Below are 16,499 nucleotides of genomic sequence, written 5' to 3'. Positions count from 1 at the left end.
TCTGGACGGCCAATGAAGGCGAGCCAGAGCTGAGAGTCCTGCGGGTCCCCTTGGGGTCCACTCCGACCGACGAAGACACGCCGGAGACGGAGACCCTGACCGACTCTCGGGAGCACTCGGGTCCGTGGGGTCGTTACTCCCCAACAGCTCGCCACAAGCTGCCCTGCGGGCTTATTATTATTATTATTATTAATACTAGAAATAAACATAAGCTCGCAGTGCCCTTCACACGGCTCCATAAAATTAAAAAATCATTCATGGGTAATTGTGTAAGATTTTATAATAAACTTCCAAACCATATTACTGAATTAGGGTCATTCCATGTGATTTCAACAAATTTGAATTAAAAAGTGTGCCGCATGATTCTAGATTTGCATAAAAAAAATTGAGGATATATTTCATGGTGGCAGAAGTGCTGAACCACCACCAGTTTATTTTTTTTATCTTTTAATTTCCAAGTTTTGCCCATTCGAAGTTAGCAGTGGGGTCAAATTCATGCTTGTACAAAATCAGACCTAAATTTTTTTCTATAAAAGGTAACGAAATAATTATTACTTTTTTTGATTAGGTAAGAAATGTGGATATTATACTGTATGACAAAATTTATCTGAATTAACTACAAAAAAAATGGTGACCACCCGAAGTGTACACCTAATTGGTCAATTATTGCAATTTTAAATTGGTTCTTGTGCCAATCCTGGTGCATATCAAATATTACTTTTTTCTGAAATATAAAGTACTTGCCGTGTTCATCTTGTAAAATTAATATAATTGTGTTAGATCAATTACTTCTAATAGAAAAATATAAGTGAAAATTGAGAAATTCGAAAAATGCTCGTGTTTGACTCTAAAAAAATCCATGTGGAAGATAAAATAAAAATTTGATTGTAGTCAGCAAATATAGCTGATATCTTCGTTAATTAGATTTAGAAAAAAAAGTTTTGTTATTTTGCCTATTTTTTGAATTTTTTTGTAGCAGGGCCAAAGTTTTATTTTTTTTTTATTTTCCCGCAAGTCGACGTCTAGCGCCTATTTTGCGTGACGCGCTTTGGTAATTTAACAAGTAAGAAATCATGTATGGGAACTGGTAGACCGGGCTATGAAATTAAGTGGGTTCTTATTAGAATTTGCAGGTAATTTGTTGAGCTGTTAGATATAAAGTTCATTTTGTTGCCTGTGGTTACAGTCAAAAGTAGGGTAAAGTTTTTTTTGTTTTGGATATCAATATGCCAATTGTAAGACATTAAACCCTCAGACTTTTGCTTAGTATTTCAAATCAGCCGGCGCTACGTTATGGTTCGTATAGACGTTACATTTTTTTTTAACGGTAATTTTTGATGAACCATCTACCTATATGGAGCAACCAGCTGGTAATGAAATAATATTAAAGTATGTTTACTGAGAAAAAGCATCGACGGCTTGAAGCAAGCATGTCATGTAAAATGTAAAAGTTTACAGTTTTAAATGAAAATGGCTGCAAACAAAGTTATTGCGAGCCTTATGTTTATGTTAAGATAACCAAAGATGAATCTATTATCATTATTATGTCTTAGCATGATTTGTATAATTTCGTTATGGCTGTAAACAAAGTATAATGTGAGCCTTATCTCTATGCTAAGAAATAACAAAGGTTTAAATATTTTTCTTAGCATTTGTATCTATCAACGGCTGTATTAATGAACTGCTTTCATTTTTAAAGACTAACTTTGAAATTCAATTTTAAAGGATGTTTAAGGATTGTCTTGGTATGAAAGTAACTGTAACATATAATATCACTGTATTAGATCAGTTTCATAAGGCGCATTTTGGCTAAATTTTACATGAGTAATTGTAAATCTGTATCTACTCTATTGCCAGTAAACTGCAAGCTGGATGAATCTGATAAGCTGTATTTACAAGATGAGTAATTTTAATCCAGACAGCTTTTAGAGCCACTTATGTACTTATTACTACTGTGCACCCACTCGGATGTATCTTACGCTTGCAGTCAGCTGATTTTGTATAGTACAGTCAGCAATGTTTTTCGACTAGAGTCATTGGCATGTCGCTAAACGGGTTCTTAAATATTTAGCTGGAATTCTAAATTATGGTCTTTGTTTTCAAAGAAGTAATGATTTAGATAATGTAGCTTATGCCAATAGTGATTAAGCAGATGACTGGTTAGATCGCAGATATACTGGCTATGTTATGAATTGGTGAATATGTGAATTTGAGTATATTGCCATGTATGTAAAGATATCTGTTTTGTTAAGAATTTCTTGTCCGAAATAATTGACAAACATTTTGATGTTATCATGTACATATTAATGACAGTGCTCATAAGTTGTTATTAGACTTAGAATATTCCCATAATAAAAGAACTTAACATATTGTTTTGCGATACAGGATAATAATTAATGTTTTTGTATTTATCTACAAATAGTGCTTGCTGATGTATTTACTATAAGCCTTTGTGTATTGAGAGACATATATGTTTTGTAAAGGGTTTAAAATTGAAATGTATCGAATGTTAGTGCATTCATTCACATTTGAAATTTTGTTTCTTCCTTTATTGATTTTATTAACATGTATGTACCTGTATATCACGGAGCTTTTTATTACAGGAGCATATAAGGAGGAGTGTTAGAAAAATAAATTTTTTCATTGTTGTCTATGCTCCTTCCTTATAAAAAGCTAGGTGACCATAGACTAATTCTCCTTTTTTCACATCTATAGCGCCTTAAGATGTAAGTCACCTGTGTCGTCCTAAATAATTTTAATTTAATCCTCAACTCCGAATTCAGTAATTTACAGTCGTTGTGTGATATTAACATTCTACTATGATATAATAATAAATTGTGCATGACAGAGGATTGTTTAATTTGTGTCCGCCACCATTAGAGAAAACCTTCCTGTGCATTCGACTTTGCTGAAAAAAAAACGTGATGAGCTTAAGGCTCGGCCGCCAACCTCAATTTCCTACAACTATGTAGGTGGTGTGCTGACGTGCCCAAAATGCGCTCGAGTATTTAGCAAGAAGATAGGGTACGTGAGCCACCTAAGAGCGCATCAGAGAGTGGATCAGCTACACTCTAATAACACGAGCTAAAAATTGCCTAGTCCAGAGCACACAGTCGCTGGGGCCGAAATCGGTCAGGAGAGCATCATCATCATCATCATCAGTAATAAAATTCAGAATTATGCATAAAAGTATATTTACATACAGAAAAACATACAAAAATTATATTGATCAGTAAGCAATAAGCTCAAATCGTGCTCCATACAAAGCAGTTCATAACCTAGCTATTAATAATTGTTGAACTTATATAAGCAAATTGGAAAGCAATAGTAAATATTTGATAAGACTAGTGTAAATGAATAATAAGGGCTTATTTAGACAACTAGCGAACTCGCATGCGATTTTAGTTACATTGCGAACCGTTAAGCTGACTGATCAAATAATGCGGTGTAATGAAAATCGCATGCGAGTTCTCGCACCATATAAATGAATCCTAAAGGTGGCAGGAAATATTTGCCTTGACATCTCAGGACTGTTGCAATGATTTGGCTTCAAAAAGTTCTACATTTTAAAAAGAAAATAAAATGGCATAGAGTATCTGTATGGTACCATTGCTATTGACAGATGACAGATGGACCAACAAAGTCACAAAGTGGCCAGGACCCCATGGCAAAAGGAAGGCGGGAAAACCCATAACAAGATGGTCCAAGGACATCATAGCCACAGCCGGAGAAAATTGGCTGATCACGGCAAAAGACCGAAAAAGGTGGAAAGATTTGGAGGAGGCCTATACCCCTAAGGGGTCCTTAATATAGCAAAATAACATCATAATTAAATACTATTTAAGGAAAAATAAAGGCTTAAATAAATAAAATACCATTGCTATTGTTTTATATTCATATTCATAAGCTATGACATATTTTTGGGGTTAATTGGATGTCCAACATAATATAATGCAGGTATGGCAAAAATCTTTGCAATTTTATTTAAATTGTTTTTAAAATTTGACTGCTTGTAAATATGAACTCTTTAAATAGTTAGTATTTATTGTAGAGTATTATTTTATATTAGTTTATAGAGTTAATATTTTATCTCCAATTTTTCTGGTCACCATAAGTCCCACTTAAGTAGGTAATCTAGTCGCTTGTTCAATAAAAGAATGTGGCCATGGAAAAAATAATCCTTGGTAACATATGTACAAGCTCCAATCACAAGCATACTTTTGATATCCTCTCCATATCAATTTCAAGATTTTAATAATATTAGCGTCTAATCTAAATAAAGAACTATCTAGGAATGTACAATTCTTGACAACGCCACGTAGCTATGCTTAGTATTCATGTCATAGTAGCCCACCGGCCCAGCGTCGCAGTCTGCGCAGCTCAGGTATTTGTAGTTGTCAACGGTGTGTGTAAAACCAATATTTTCGAATGTATACATGTTTTCTACGTGATAGAACTCGTTCACTGTTTCGTTCTGTATCTCACCCTCCTTACGGTTGTTGTCTTGCTGCATTAGAGGCAGAGCCATCTGTAAAACGAGATGTACAAGTTTTAAATCATAAATTTGAACTTGTTGGTGTAAAAACATTACTAATTTCACCGAAAACATGTAACAATAGAAAGCTGAAACGTTATATGTACCTCTTGCGTGATATAATTCGCAGATTTCTTGTCTAGAATTTTAGAACTGCAGAATTTGCATTTAACATTCATTTTGTTTTTTCCGTCTTCAACGAGATCTTCCTTGTTTTCTACGTCAGCCATGTTAAGGGATTTATGTGTCGAAATAGCAGTGCAATTACAATTTGGCCTTGTTCAAAAGTTTTATGCAAATAAATTAGTTATTGTAATAATTCCCAACCGGTACGACACACTTCGACGTGAACTTGAGAGCAAATTACATGTTAATGACAGTGACAGCTGAAAGGAAATTGACTGAAAATTTAAAGAGATAGCTGTTACACCACGAAGAATTAATAAAACATGTCTAAAACACATACAAATAGATACTTTTGGATTCAAAATGTAAACATAACTTGTAATTTATTATATGATTGTTTAGATGATACTTATTCCAATTAATAAAAATGCATAAGCTGAAACATTTTGTGATTAGAATCACTAAACCTATAATTACATTTCAAACAGACTTTGTAAACGCTATTGATTGATATTCATGAAGATTGTTCCGATTTTATGATTTTAATATTTTTGTCACTATAAAATAAATAATACAAAAGTGAAACTTTAAATCCTAACATATCAATATTAACATGCACACTGTAAACATAATTTCAACCAGGAGAATTATTACTTCAGTGTATATACCATCTTACTACTATCATTGTTATATTTGTAGCAATACCCATAAACGTAATCAATTGAATAACATCGTCGAGGAGTAAAAAAAAAAGTTAGGTTAGCAATACCATAGCAATACTGAAATAAAGAAATTCGTTGTACTGCTTTAATTTATCAATTTCTTTGTTAAAATTAAGGACAATGAGTTCTGGATTTATATCTGAATCCGAAATATTGGAGCAGAGACGACGTCGCCAAGAGGAATGGGACAAAGTTCGAACTGAAGACCAACCCAAAGGTAAACTAGCTTACCGATATTGTTTTGATGCGACTTCAGTGTATTTGTTATTGATGAAGATAATATTTCTGCGTGTTATTATTTTAAAGTGCAAGTCAAACGGTCTTCAATGCTATAGTGTTATTCCGAGTATTGTAACAAACCCTTAAGCTGTTAGGTTTGTAAAAGGTAAACGTCATATTATTTGCGTGCGTAATTTCTTTATCAATGCAACAATAATGAGTGATCAATCCGGTTAAAAATGTAATAATTGCTACTTTTAAACGCTATTATTTTTTCCTAAAAGCCAGCATCAAAACTTCAAAGGTTGGGAGATCGCTTTATAGCGATAATATCTATTCTCTATTTGTGTTGTTTTCATTCTGTATTATATTTTCTTCTTTTGAGGCGTGCAAGATAGAGTATTAGTACTGTATTGTATAGTGTGTCAATGCTTTGATAATCCAAGTTAATGTCCTTACAGAGGCCCCAGAAGAGCCGTATGACACCAGGCCTCTGTACCAGCGCCTTGAGGAACAGAAGATGAGGAAAGACGCTGAATATGAGGAGGCCCACAAACTAAGTATGTTACAATGTTTACCTTCAGTATAAATATACATATACATATCTTCAGTTACATACATACATACATCACTGGCTCAGTGACCCAAAGAGGATCTTGGCCTCTGACACAAGAGAGCGCCATTCTGCCCTATTCTGCGCCACTTCACGCCAGTTGGGTATTCAATACATATATACTTAGGACATATCTTCAGTTAAGTGGAAGTATTTAAAAAAAACCGGGCAAGTGCGAGTTGGACTCGCGCATGAAGGGTTCCGTACTAGAGATGCACCGGATATCCGGTTAATATCCGGTATCCGGCCTATCCGGCCATTATTTTACTATCTGGCCGGATACCGGATAGTGATCTACTATCCGGCCGGATACCGGATAGTAACATTGCTCGATTTTGGAGTAAACAAATTGGATTTAAGAAACAGACACGGTCATAATCGTACTTGTTTATTATCATAAAACAATTTAATCATTGCATTGAACTTGCACGCGCACTCATTTCGAACCTAGAAATGAGTCCGCGCGAACGTTCACTAGGAAACAGGTCAAACCTGCGGAGTGCGCACCTGAAAACCTGAAATGTTGGTATAGTTCCGCTGGCCGAATATCCGGTATCCGGCCAAACAACTATCCGTTGCATCTCTATTCCGTACCATAATGCAAAAAAAACGGTCACCCATCCAAGTACCGACCACTCCCGACGTTGCTTAACTTTGGTCAAAAATCACGTTTGTTGTATGGGAGCCCCATTTAAATCTTCATTTTATTCTGTTTTTAGTATTTGTTGTTATAGCGGCAACAGAAATACATCATCTGTGAAAATTTCAACTGTCTAGCTATGACGGTTCCTGAGATACAGCCTGGTGACAGACAGACGGACGGATGGACAGCGAAGGAAAAAAAAAAAAAAAAAAAAAAAAAAAAAAAAAAAAAAAAAAAAAAAAAAAAAAAAAAAAAAAAAAAAAAGCTTTTTACAATGAATAAAGGGCTTTTTTATTTTATTTTATTTTATTTATTTAATCAATATTATCATTAATGGTATTTTTCTAGTATTTTATTTGACATTATTTCAAAATTACACTTTCATACATAAAGTACCTACCATTACATAGGGCGTTGCTTAGTGCTAATAAATTTAAAAAGACAATAATGATGTAACTTATAACCAGAAAACATGATCCGAGGGCTGGATGACGACGAGGTGGGTTTCCTGGACCTGGTGGAGCGCAGCAAGGCCAAGGCGGCGCAGCAGATCTCCCTGCAGGAACAGAAGGAGATGCAGGAGTTTAGGTACTAGATTATTTTATTACTGAACTACCAGTCTGGCCTATAGTTCGTTTTTTTAGCATTAGAAAGAACTTGAAAGAAGGTAAGCGATCTTGGCATGTCTTTTAATTGAAAAACGCTTTTTAAAAATCAAAAACTATTACTTATGAAAGCAGAAGAATATAAATGATCGTATTAGATTCATAATTGTTACATATTTGCCGTAACTTATTTTTAAAATGTGTTTTTCAATTAAAAGACACATCAAGATTGTTTACCTAATTTCTAATGCTAAAAAAAACGAAGTATAGTGGGTCATTGGTTTGAATCCCAGTAAGGGCAATTATTTGTGTGATGAACACAGATATTTGTTCCTGAGTCATCAGTGTTTTCTATATGTATATATAAATACATTCAGTCTTTTACACTATAAAAGCACTTATTTATAAATAAGAACATGGTCTCATAGTAGCACATTAATAAAAAATAAATATATTATGAATAAATATTAGGGGACATCTTATGTAGATCAACTTAGCCCCAAACTAAGCAAAGCTTGTACCATGAGTACTAGGTGACGGTATATACATACTCATATAGATAAATATCTATATGAGTATGTATAGAAATACACGAACGAAAAATATGATTAAAATTATTTCATAATATGATATGAAAATTGTAAATGATTAAAATTGTTAAGCTAGTTTAGTAGTTTTACTTAACTGTATTATAGGTATATGTTACTGTGTCTTAACAGGGCGTCACTTAAACTAACCCAATAATTATGTACCACCTTGGGCCGATTGCATAACAAACTACAACTAATATTACAAGCGGAACTCCTTATTTAATAAGTGAAATTAGAAAAGGAGTTCCGCTTGTAATATTAGTTGTAGTTTGATATGCAATCGGCCCCTGGTTTGTGATATGCAATAACTGATTCTATTCTACGTCAATCACACGTTTATGTTGTACCAGAGAGCGCGTGTCAACATTGGCCGAGAGCGAGGAGCTGACGAGGCTGCGCGCGCAGCTCGCGCCGGCGCGCACCACTCCCGCGCAGCAACAGAAGAACAAACTGCAAGGGGTATGCTCGCGTTACACTACCATTAAGAATAAGGGCTGATTTAGTCGGCGCGCGAACTCGCATGCGATTTTAGTTACATTGCGGACTGTTGGTTACGTCCAATTCAACCGATCTATCAAAAACCGCAATGTAATGAAACTCGCATGCGAGTTCTCATCGTCTAAATGAGAACTTAGACGGCGCGCGAACTCGCATGCGATTTTACTTACATTGCGGACTGTTGGTTACGTCCAATTCAACCGATCTATCAAAAACCGCAATGTAATGAAACTCGCATGCGAGTTCTCATCGTCTAAATGAGCCCTTAGACGGCCGCGCGAACTCGCACGCGATTTTAGTTACATTGCGGACTGTTGGTTACATCCAATCCGCAACCGACCGATCAAAAACCGCAATGTAATGAAACTCGCATGCGAGTTCTCGCATCGTCTAAATGAGCCCTAAGAATTCGTTCATTGTTTATCGTGTCATATAAGATGTTAAAATGATACATAGTCACAACGGGTACCCTTGGTATGTATACATTACCAATATTACCATGTATCGAGGCAGTCATCACACGGGATTGTTATGCCATTTAGGGTTCTTGCTAAATTGGAAATTCTATAGCGTAAGTACTGAACACCAATTTAGCCAGGACCCTAAATGGTGCAACAATTGCGGAGCGTGGTGGTACCTGCAAACATTACAAGTATCATGTATCGAGATTTAAATTTCACAGAAATTCATTGTTCCTTTCAATTTGTGAATGTAGAGTCAACTATTGTTGTCATAGGTGGTGGTGAGGAAACGTAAAGCGAGCGAGTTGGAGGCAGAAAAAGGCGCCCCTGTGCCCCCGCCGGCCAAAACTAACGCCAATGTTACAGACAGGTAACTAAAACCTCATTTACTAGAAGAAATTTGTTGCAGGCAAAACTGTATCGCAGGTCCTGTGGCGGGACGTATCCATAGCAAAACCAAGGTCCATCCATAAGGTCAATTCTTCGTGATATTTGTCTTATATGTCAACTGCCAAGGACAAATAGATACCTTGCGTGTAGGAGGGTCTGTCATCTGCTGACATAAATTGAAAACTTAAACTTGACCTTCACATTTTTAACCTTTTGAACGCCACAGACGGCAATTGACGTCAACGCAAAATGGTGACAACGACGCCAAAGACGGCATTTGACGTCGATCGTTTTTTGATGGAAATCTACTGAAAAACACCCCACTTTTAGGTTGGCATTATTTATTCACAAAACTATATTTTACCCCCGTGACGTCAGAGGCACGGCAAATGGATGCGCCGTTTGGCGTTCAAAAGGTTAAATCCAATCATGCATGTGCATACATGCATAGAGACAATATCTTTTCACACCACCTATTCGGAAAAGAGCTTTTTCTTCCCTGCTAGGAGGGATCAAAGTGGCACTTTTCCTCCCTGCTGGGAGGGACCAAAGTAGCACTTTTCTGTTCAAGCACACTATTTTTAAATTTTTTTGTACATAATTTTTTTAGCTTAAATAATCTGTTTAAGCATCAGATCGTGTCAACACTAAGATTTCTTTATTTTCCTCATAGTTGATGTGAAAAGCAGTATGTGTCACACGGTATCAAAATTATTTCGTCTTGGGCGTTAACACTTGAATCCCTGATTACGCTCAGGATTCTACTTTAGAATCCCTCACTACGTACGGGATTCTACAATTGTAGAATCCGTCGCTTTATTCAGGATTCAATGTACGCCCTTGACGGAAATATATCATTTTGATCCCTTGTAACACAAACTACTATTGTTTTCCAGTGTGCCTTCCACCGAAGGGGCTGAAATAGGAGCGATGCGGTGCGTGGGAGTCCTGCCCGGGCTGCGACACTACGGCACGGACTCCTCCAGCGACACCGGGGACTCTAGCGACAGCGAACCAGTAAGTTCACTTTTTATGAAACTACGGCAAAGTGAAAGAAATGTTCAGAATATAAGAAGCCCCCCTTCATAGTCCAGCTTAATACAAATGATTATTGGGTAATTGAGACTTGTAGCGCGTTAAGAATGAATCTTTATATTTGTCAAAAAAAAAAATTACAAAATACAAATACAAATGCATTTATTTCATTACTTTTTACATCAGTTCTTGGGTATAATATATAATAGTTAGGTAGGTAATTAGTCCATCTTAGGTATATGGAGTAAGTAGGTAAGTATTTATCTAAACATTATGCAACAAATTGTGTAAGTAATGATAATGGTATGGCTTTAGATGTAGGTAATTGTTTTCATCACACTTGCTCGGTAAGCGCGCTATTCCACACATGTGTAGCGGGAGCTAAAGTCCATTTTACTCTCTTGGGAGCTAGCTTTTTAGGGTTCCGTACCTCAAAAGACAACAGCTTGATTAAGTGTGTGATGGTTGCTTCAGGAGGACAAATGCTGCAAGCGCGACCTGCTCGGCCGGCGGCCGTCCACCGACAAGCACAAGGAGAAAAGTTAGAAGCGCATAATATTACTATTCTTAGGGCTCATTTAGACGATGTGAGAACTTACATGCAAGTCTCTTACATTGCGGGTTTTGATCGGTCGGTTGAATTAGACGTAACCAATAAGTCCGCAATGTAACTAAAATAGCATTCTAGTTTGCGCGCCGTCTAAATCAGCCCTTACTTAGGCGGTGAAGTGCAGTGCTGGTGCTGCAAGTAAATGGGCTGAAGGAATCTGCACAGATGTAGTGCATAATTATTTTCCATCGTAATTTCAGGGAAACGTACGAACCGATTCGGAAATGAATTAGATTTCTACTAGACTTCAACAAGTTACGATATGGATACTTTAAAGATATTTGTAAGATAGATATGTCGAATTTGACGTTTCCGCGATTCTGGAGGTCCTCTTGAACGATTTCGACAAGTTATGACTTAGATATCCAAGTCACATCTAGTCGATATCTAATGTAGATCTAGTTGATCTCTAAATCGTGATTATCTCTAAATCCGAATAGGCCTGTATGTGTCTTGCTATTTCAGTCAGTCTCGGTACAAAAAGTACAGAGTTTGACTGAAGTAGCATGACAAATACGAACGTTTCCGAGAATATACGATGGAAAACAATTATGCACAACATCTGTGCAAGCGATGAATTAGGATAACAATTTCAGCTGAAATCGACTTTAACTCAATTTCGCCGAAAAATTAAACTTTGTTAAGGATTATACATGAAATTTAGTGGTTTTATGAAATTTTGCGTAAACGTTTTAAAAACTCGTCAGTCCTAGACGCAGGACCGGATTGAATTTATCTAATGACTAAATTTATTGTTGAATAAAATTTAACGGTTTAAGCTTTTTACTAAATTACAATAACCGTTTGATAAAAAATTTTGAGCAAAAAGTCCGGTCGAGACAATTACATTTTGATATACTTAGTTAAATTATGTTCTTATTATTTTTAATTCATAAAACTTAAAAATAATATAATATTGAAGAGGAGTCAATAATATAGTCTGGTAATCATTATCAAAAAGCGTCATTCCTCATTGTTATAAATGGTGTCATTTCGCAAGCCCAATATTACAGGGTTCTATGTTACATTTTCAAGATAGTTGAAATTCTACTTAATGTCACTATGACAATGTTCAAATTTCAGTTCGATAAAAGTGAAACATAGAATCCTGTAATATTGGGCCAGCGATTTAGTGTATTTCCAAACATTGCCGTACTTATTTACTAAGTAATGTTGGTATTACAACTGAGAAGTGTCTTTTCACAAGGACTTACTTTTGTATGTTGTTCATAGAGAAATAAGCCCTTTTGAAAAGACTCCTCAACGGGTGTTGCCCTTATTTTGTGGGATTTTCGACGGAGCTACTACTCTTATGGAGTAAATTATTAGTTCAAAGGCTGCTTTGAGAGGAAAGGGGACGGCCGCTTCTTACGCAGTCCCCATTTCCTCTCTGGGTATTGACATTATGCAAAATATTTTTGCATAACTTGACGCTAGATGTCGGCTACGAAATAACGCGCGTTTTGGTAAGAAAACTGAAGTACGGATACTTATTACTCTATGATTGGACTAATACTTATAAAGTAACGCCATTTACAACAACTATGGGGAACGATTTCTTTGCCATTAAGACATTACCGGTAAATTTTATTCATTTGTCTAGAGTCGCACCAAACAAAGTCTGCAGCGGATTTAATAGCCCACGCAGTGTAAGTGTTATGTATACGTCATAATTTCATAGAAGTTTGACGTTTAAAATACACTTGCACTGCGTGGGCTATCAAAATCGCTGCAGACTTTTTACGGTCTGACTATATAAAAATAGTTCGCTTTTTCAATAATAATTTAAAATCGTCACATCACTAAAAATTAGAACGTAAAAGGAAATAACATATACAAAATCACGGGTTCAAATATTTTCAAGTAATAAGCTAATTAAGTGCTGTGGTACGAGTATTATAGTTCATAATGAAGTTTTCCTAATGTAATATTATATTCAGTGGCAGTTTACAAAATTAGAATTGTAACTCGTTCAAGGCTTGTAGGGGGTTTATTACAATTTAGACTGTTTAATGTAATTAAATGTATCTTATTGTAATTGTTGTTTTGTTTGTTTTAGTTATATGCTTAGTTTTGTGTAATTTTACCATTTACGTATTTCAATAATTATTTATCGATTTATCCTAATTTTGTTCCTATTGTATGGTAAAATATACATTGAACTAAGTACGTATATTTTTACCCCACTATGGCAAAAGCTTTTGTTCGTTATAAATGGGTGTATTCCCATCTGTCCCCGCCGGGCACAGATGGGAATAGATACATTCATATGAATCAATCCCAGCTGTCCCCGGCTGTTGTACATACAGCAACACTCCTAACTGTACATCGGTGGACCTTATTACAAAAGGCATAAGGTCCTTATTACCAGTTAACAGTGTGGCCAGTGTGGGCCATGGTATGGCGGCGGTCACGTATGGGGCAGGGACAAATGGGAATACACAATTTGTTGCTATACTCATTAGTGAATGTAAAATTAGCTTCCGCATTTTCATAAGCAGGACCTAATTCATATAAAATATCGTTAAAAGATATCAAAAGTTTCCATATCAAGTACTAATATTACCATCTTTAACCTTTTAACCGCCATAGAATTTTTCATCGAAAGTTCATGAAGTTAGAAAGTATCATGAAGTTTCGTCTTATTTATCAGACCGCGGCGAAATGAGCCCGATTTTGTTTGTCTTATATATCAGTCTACGACGGTTAAAAGGTTAATAAGAAACCGGTCCAAATGAAAATTGCAAAAACCTGCAATTGTAGCAAATGTGTTAAGTTAATGTTACATTGACGTCATTTTGCTACGCAATTTGAAGTCAATCCGAACTGGGCCTTAACTTTTTGCGATAATTGTAACGAGTTTTTGCAATTTCCAGATGAGGAGAACGGGGAAGCTTCGAACGAGGGCGATGTGGTCGGAGATAAAAACAAGGTAAATAACTTATAAAGGTCACGTTTTTCTTTCACCTATTTAAATGTATTATCATTGTTGTTCATCAATATTTTTCCAGAAAAATAAAAGGCCTAAAGACCCCAACGTGATATCCGTAGACTCCGGCAGCGAGGCCGACGACGAAGACTTCATACGGTCCCTGCTCTCCGTACAATATCAAGCCAATTTCAAACTCGAACCCGCCCCAGAAGAAACCTTCGACACCTACGACTGTATGAACCAAAACTTCTACTGGTCCCAAGACTTCAGCACGTTCGCCGGCCGACAGGAACCTTACAACCTCGTACCCGGCTCCAAAATCAACTCCCAATCCCCATATGAGCTATTCACATCAATATGGGACAGAAATATAATGCAGAAGATCGCGGATGAAACTAACAAGTACGCCTGGCAAACTATCACCCCTAAATGCAAGACTGAAGGCGGCATACCGAACACTTCAAGACTTTCTAGGTGGAAAGATACTACTGTTGAGGAGTTGTATCTTTTCTTCGCCGTTTTGATTTTCATGCCGTTTTGCCACAGAGAAAAGCTTGCGGATTACTGGTCGACGGGCAGATTGGAAATGTGTAACTTCAGATCGCTAATGAGTAGAAATAGGTTTCAGCTGCTCCTTAGATTTTTACATTTTGTTGATAATGACACGCTCCTGGTTTCTAAAGTAACTGGAAACGAGAAGAAATTGGCTAAAATTAAACCTATCATAGATTACTGTAATATGAAATTTAGTAATCTTTACGTGCCTGGACAGTATTTGAGTCTCAACGAATCGTATCCGCTGTGGAAAGGTCAGTTTAATTGGGAGAGAAGCATTAAGAATCGAGAGCAATTCGGCTTTAAATCGCATGAGCTCTATGAGGCTAGGACTGGTTATTTATTGAAATTCCTCATAGACACCGGTCGAGGGACCGACGAGAGAGCGCACGCGAAAACCACCCTTAAACTCATGCAGCAATACTTAGACAGAGGACATTCTGTGGCTATGGATGCCACATACACACAAGTCCCTTTAACTCGGTACTTGAAAACGAGACGAACTGACGTCATAGGCTTAATAAACAAAGAGAGACCGCTCATCCCTGAAGTCATTAAAAATATAGATGACAAGAGATTACAGAAAGGCGAGTTACTCTCCTGGCAGAGCGGAGATATATCCATTATATCCTGGAAAGACGCGGAACTCACCACAATAGTATCTACATACCACAAACCAGATATGGTGTTAGTTGCTCAGAATAGCCTAAGTCACATGCTCCCGAGAATCCCCTTAGCTCTCCACGACTACAACAAATGTAACGTCGACAAAGACAAAAAGATGTCCTACACCATGGAGAGGAAACGAGGTCTCAAATGGTACATCAAGATATTCCGTCGACTTTTAAACTCCAGCATTCTAAACGCTTACGTCCTTTACCAGTCGAACTGTAACACTTCGAAACCTATAAGCCATAGGAATTTTCGTTATGACCTAGCTGAAAATTTGGCAGTTCGCTACGGAGTTAACAAGGTAACCGCCCAACCGGTTTCTAGAAGTAACGAGATTAGGTTAGACGGTAAAAACGACCATTATCCGACCCACACAGAAATGCCAAGTGGCAAAAATCGGAGAAGTAGGCGTCGATGCCACCGGTGCCAAGCGCTTGGCCGCCGCAGTCAAGTGACTGTCATGTGTGCCAAGTGCCAAGTCGGCTTGTGCATTGGGCCGTGCTGGAAGGAGTACCACACGCTTAAATGTTTGAATAAAGAGAAACCTAGGAAGAAAGGGAAACTTCGTAGATAATTGGCAAGCCAATAGAGTAAGAAATGGCTTAATACCACAGAATATAATGGTACTACCGTACAGAAATTGCTGCGTCTTGTGAGCGCGGCGGTCGCCTATAGTCCGACAAGAAATTGTAGAAAATAATTATTATTAGGAATACAGCCCATTCCTACGTAAGTGTCAAGTTTTTGACGTTAAATGTTTAAACATGGCAACAATTTAGTAGGGACATTTTTCAGTTCCATTTTATTTAATTTTTACTATTTTATGTGATTTATGTCATGTCGCACTATACGTAGTTCGCGTTACTGCAGTTCCAACTGACTTAAATAAAATATAAACTTAAATCCAATCACGATGTCTTTTCGTTTAGAGTTTGGTGAAATAATATTCGGTATATTTTGTAAAAAAATCTTATATTAAATATCACATCAAAATGACGTACATGAATTCAATAATAATTACAATTTACAATAAATTAAGTATATATAGTAAAAAAGGATATTTTACTTACATATGTTTACGTATTTACTTGATCTGGACACTACTGCTTAGTAATGATATGTTCAATAATACATACATAAGTTTTAAGGAAAATAAAAATACAAATTGTGAATTCTTAACAAATTATAATTCTGACTTCAATTTTGGCTTCAATCAATATACAGTTAACAGTAGACTTGTACAGTCGCCATCAGATATATCGGAGCGGCCAAGGCGCTCACAAATATCTGAACA

At 36.5% G+C, this 16,499-nt stretch overlaps 3 protein-coding genes across 3 annotated transcripts; 2 read left to right on the top strand and 1 right to left on the bottom strand.

Annotated features, from left to right (window-relative positions):
• Positions 1–3,179: 3,179 nt before the first annotated feature.
• LOC134674041 (guanine nucleotide exchange factor MSS4 homolog) lies at positions 3,180–4,893 on the bottom strand. Its single transcript, XM_063532090.1, has 2 exons — positions 4,642–4,893; positions 3,180–4,528 (listed from the first exon to the last, which is right to left on the bottom strand). The coding sequence occupies exons 1-2, from the start codon at positions 4,762–4,764 to the stop codon at positions 4,289–4,291; spliced, it is 363 nt and encodes a 120-aa protein (XP_063388160.1). The 5' UTR covers positions 4,765–4,893; the 3' UTR covers positions 3,180–4,288.
• Positions 4,894–5,412: 519 nt separating this feature from the next.
• On the top strand, positions 5,413–13,084 carry LOC134673938 (PSME3-interacting protein). The gene is made up of 7 exons (XM_063531982.1): positions 5,413–5,599; positions 6,063–6,161; positions 7,325–7,445; positions 8,403–8,511; positions 9,287–9,381; positions 10,298–10,418; positions 10,911–13,084. The coding sequence occupies exons 1-7, from the start codon at positions 5,503–5,505 to the stop codon at positions 10,980–10,982; spliced, it is 714 nt and encodes a 237-aa protein (XP_063388052.1). The 5' UTR covers positions 5,413–5,502; the 3' UTR covers positions 10,983–13,084.
• Positions 13,085–13,845: 761 nt separating this feature from the next.
• Positions 13,846–15,917, top strand: LOC134673822 (piggyBac transposable element-derived protein 4-like). Its single transcript, XM_063531850.1, has 2 exons — positions 13,846–13,978; positions 14,058–15,917. Exon 2 carries the CDS (start codon positions 14,214–14,216, stop codon positions 15,777–15,779), a length of 1,566 nt encoding a protein of 521 aa, XP_063387920.1. The 5' UTR covers positions 13,846–13,978; positions 14,058–14,213; the 3' UTR covers positions 15,780–15,917.
• The last annotated feature ends 582 nt before the right edge of the window (positions 15,918–16,499 follow it).

The sequence above is a fragment of the Cydia fagiglandana genome, chromosome 19 (genome assembly GCF_963556715.1).
Source record: "Cydia fagiglandana chromosome 19, ilCydFagi1.1, whole genome shotgun sequence".
In the NCBI taxonomy this organism is placed as follows: Eukaryota; Metazoa; Arthropoda; class Insecta; order Lepidoptera; family Tortricidae; genus Cydia; species Cydia fagiglandana.
The sequence above is the reverse complement of the archived record's forward strand: the minus strand, read 5'-3'. Positions and strand labels throughout refer to the sequence as shown.

Coding starts and splice junctions, on each gene's coding strand:
- LOC134673822 (XM_063531850.1), top strand. CDS start 14,214: ATGAACCAAAACTTCTACTGGTCCCAAGACTTCAGCACGTTCGCCGGC.
- LOC134673938 (XM_063531982.1), top strand. CDS start 5,503: ATGAGTTCTGGATTTATATCTGAATCCGAAATATTGGAGCAGAGACGA. Junction 9,382..10,297: donor AACGCCAATGTTACAGACAG/GTAACTAAAACC, acceptor ATTGTTTTCCAG/TGTGCCTTCCACCGAAGGGG. Junction 10,419..10,910: donor ACTCTAGCGACAGCGAACCA/GTAAGTTCACTT, acceptor TGGTTGCTTCAG/GAGGACAAATGCTGCAAGCG.
- LOC134674041 (XM_063532090.1), bottom strand. CDS start 4,764: ATGGCTGACGTAGAAAACAAGGAAGATCTCGTTGAAGACGGAAAAAAC. Junction 4,529..4,641: donor CGAATTATATCACGCAAGAG/GTACATATAACG, acceptor CTCGTTTTACAG/ATGGCTCTGCCTCTAATGCA.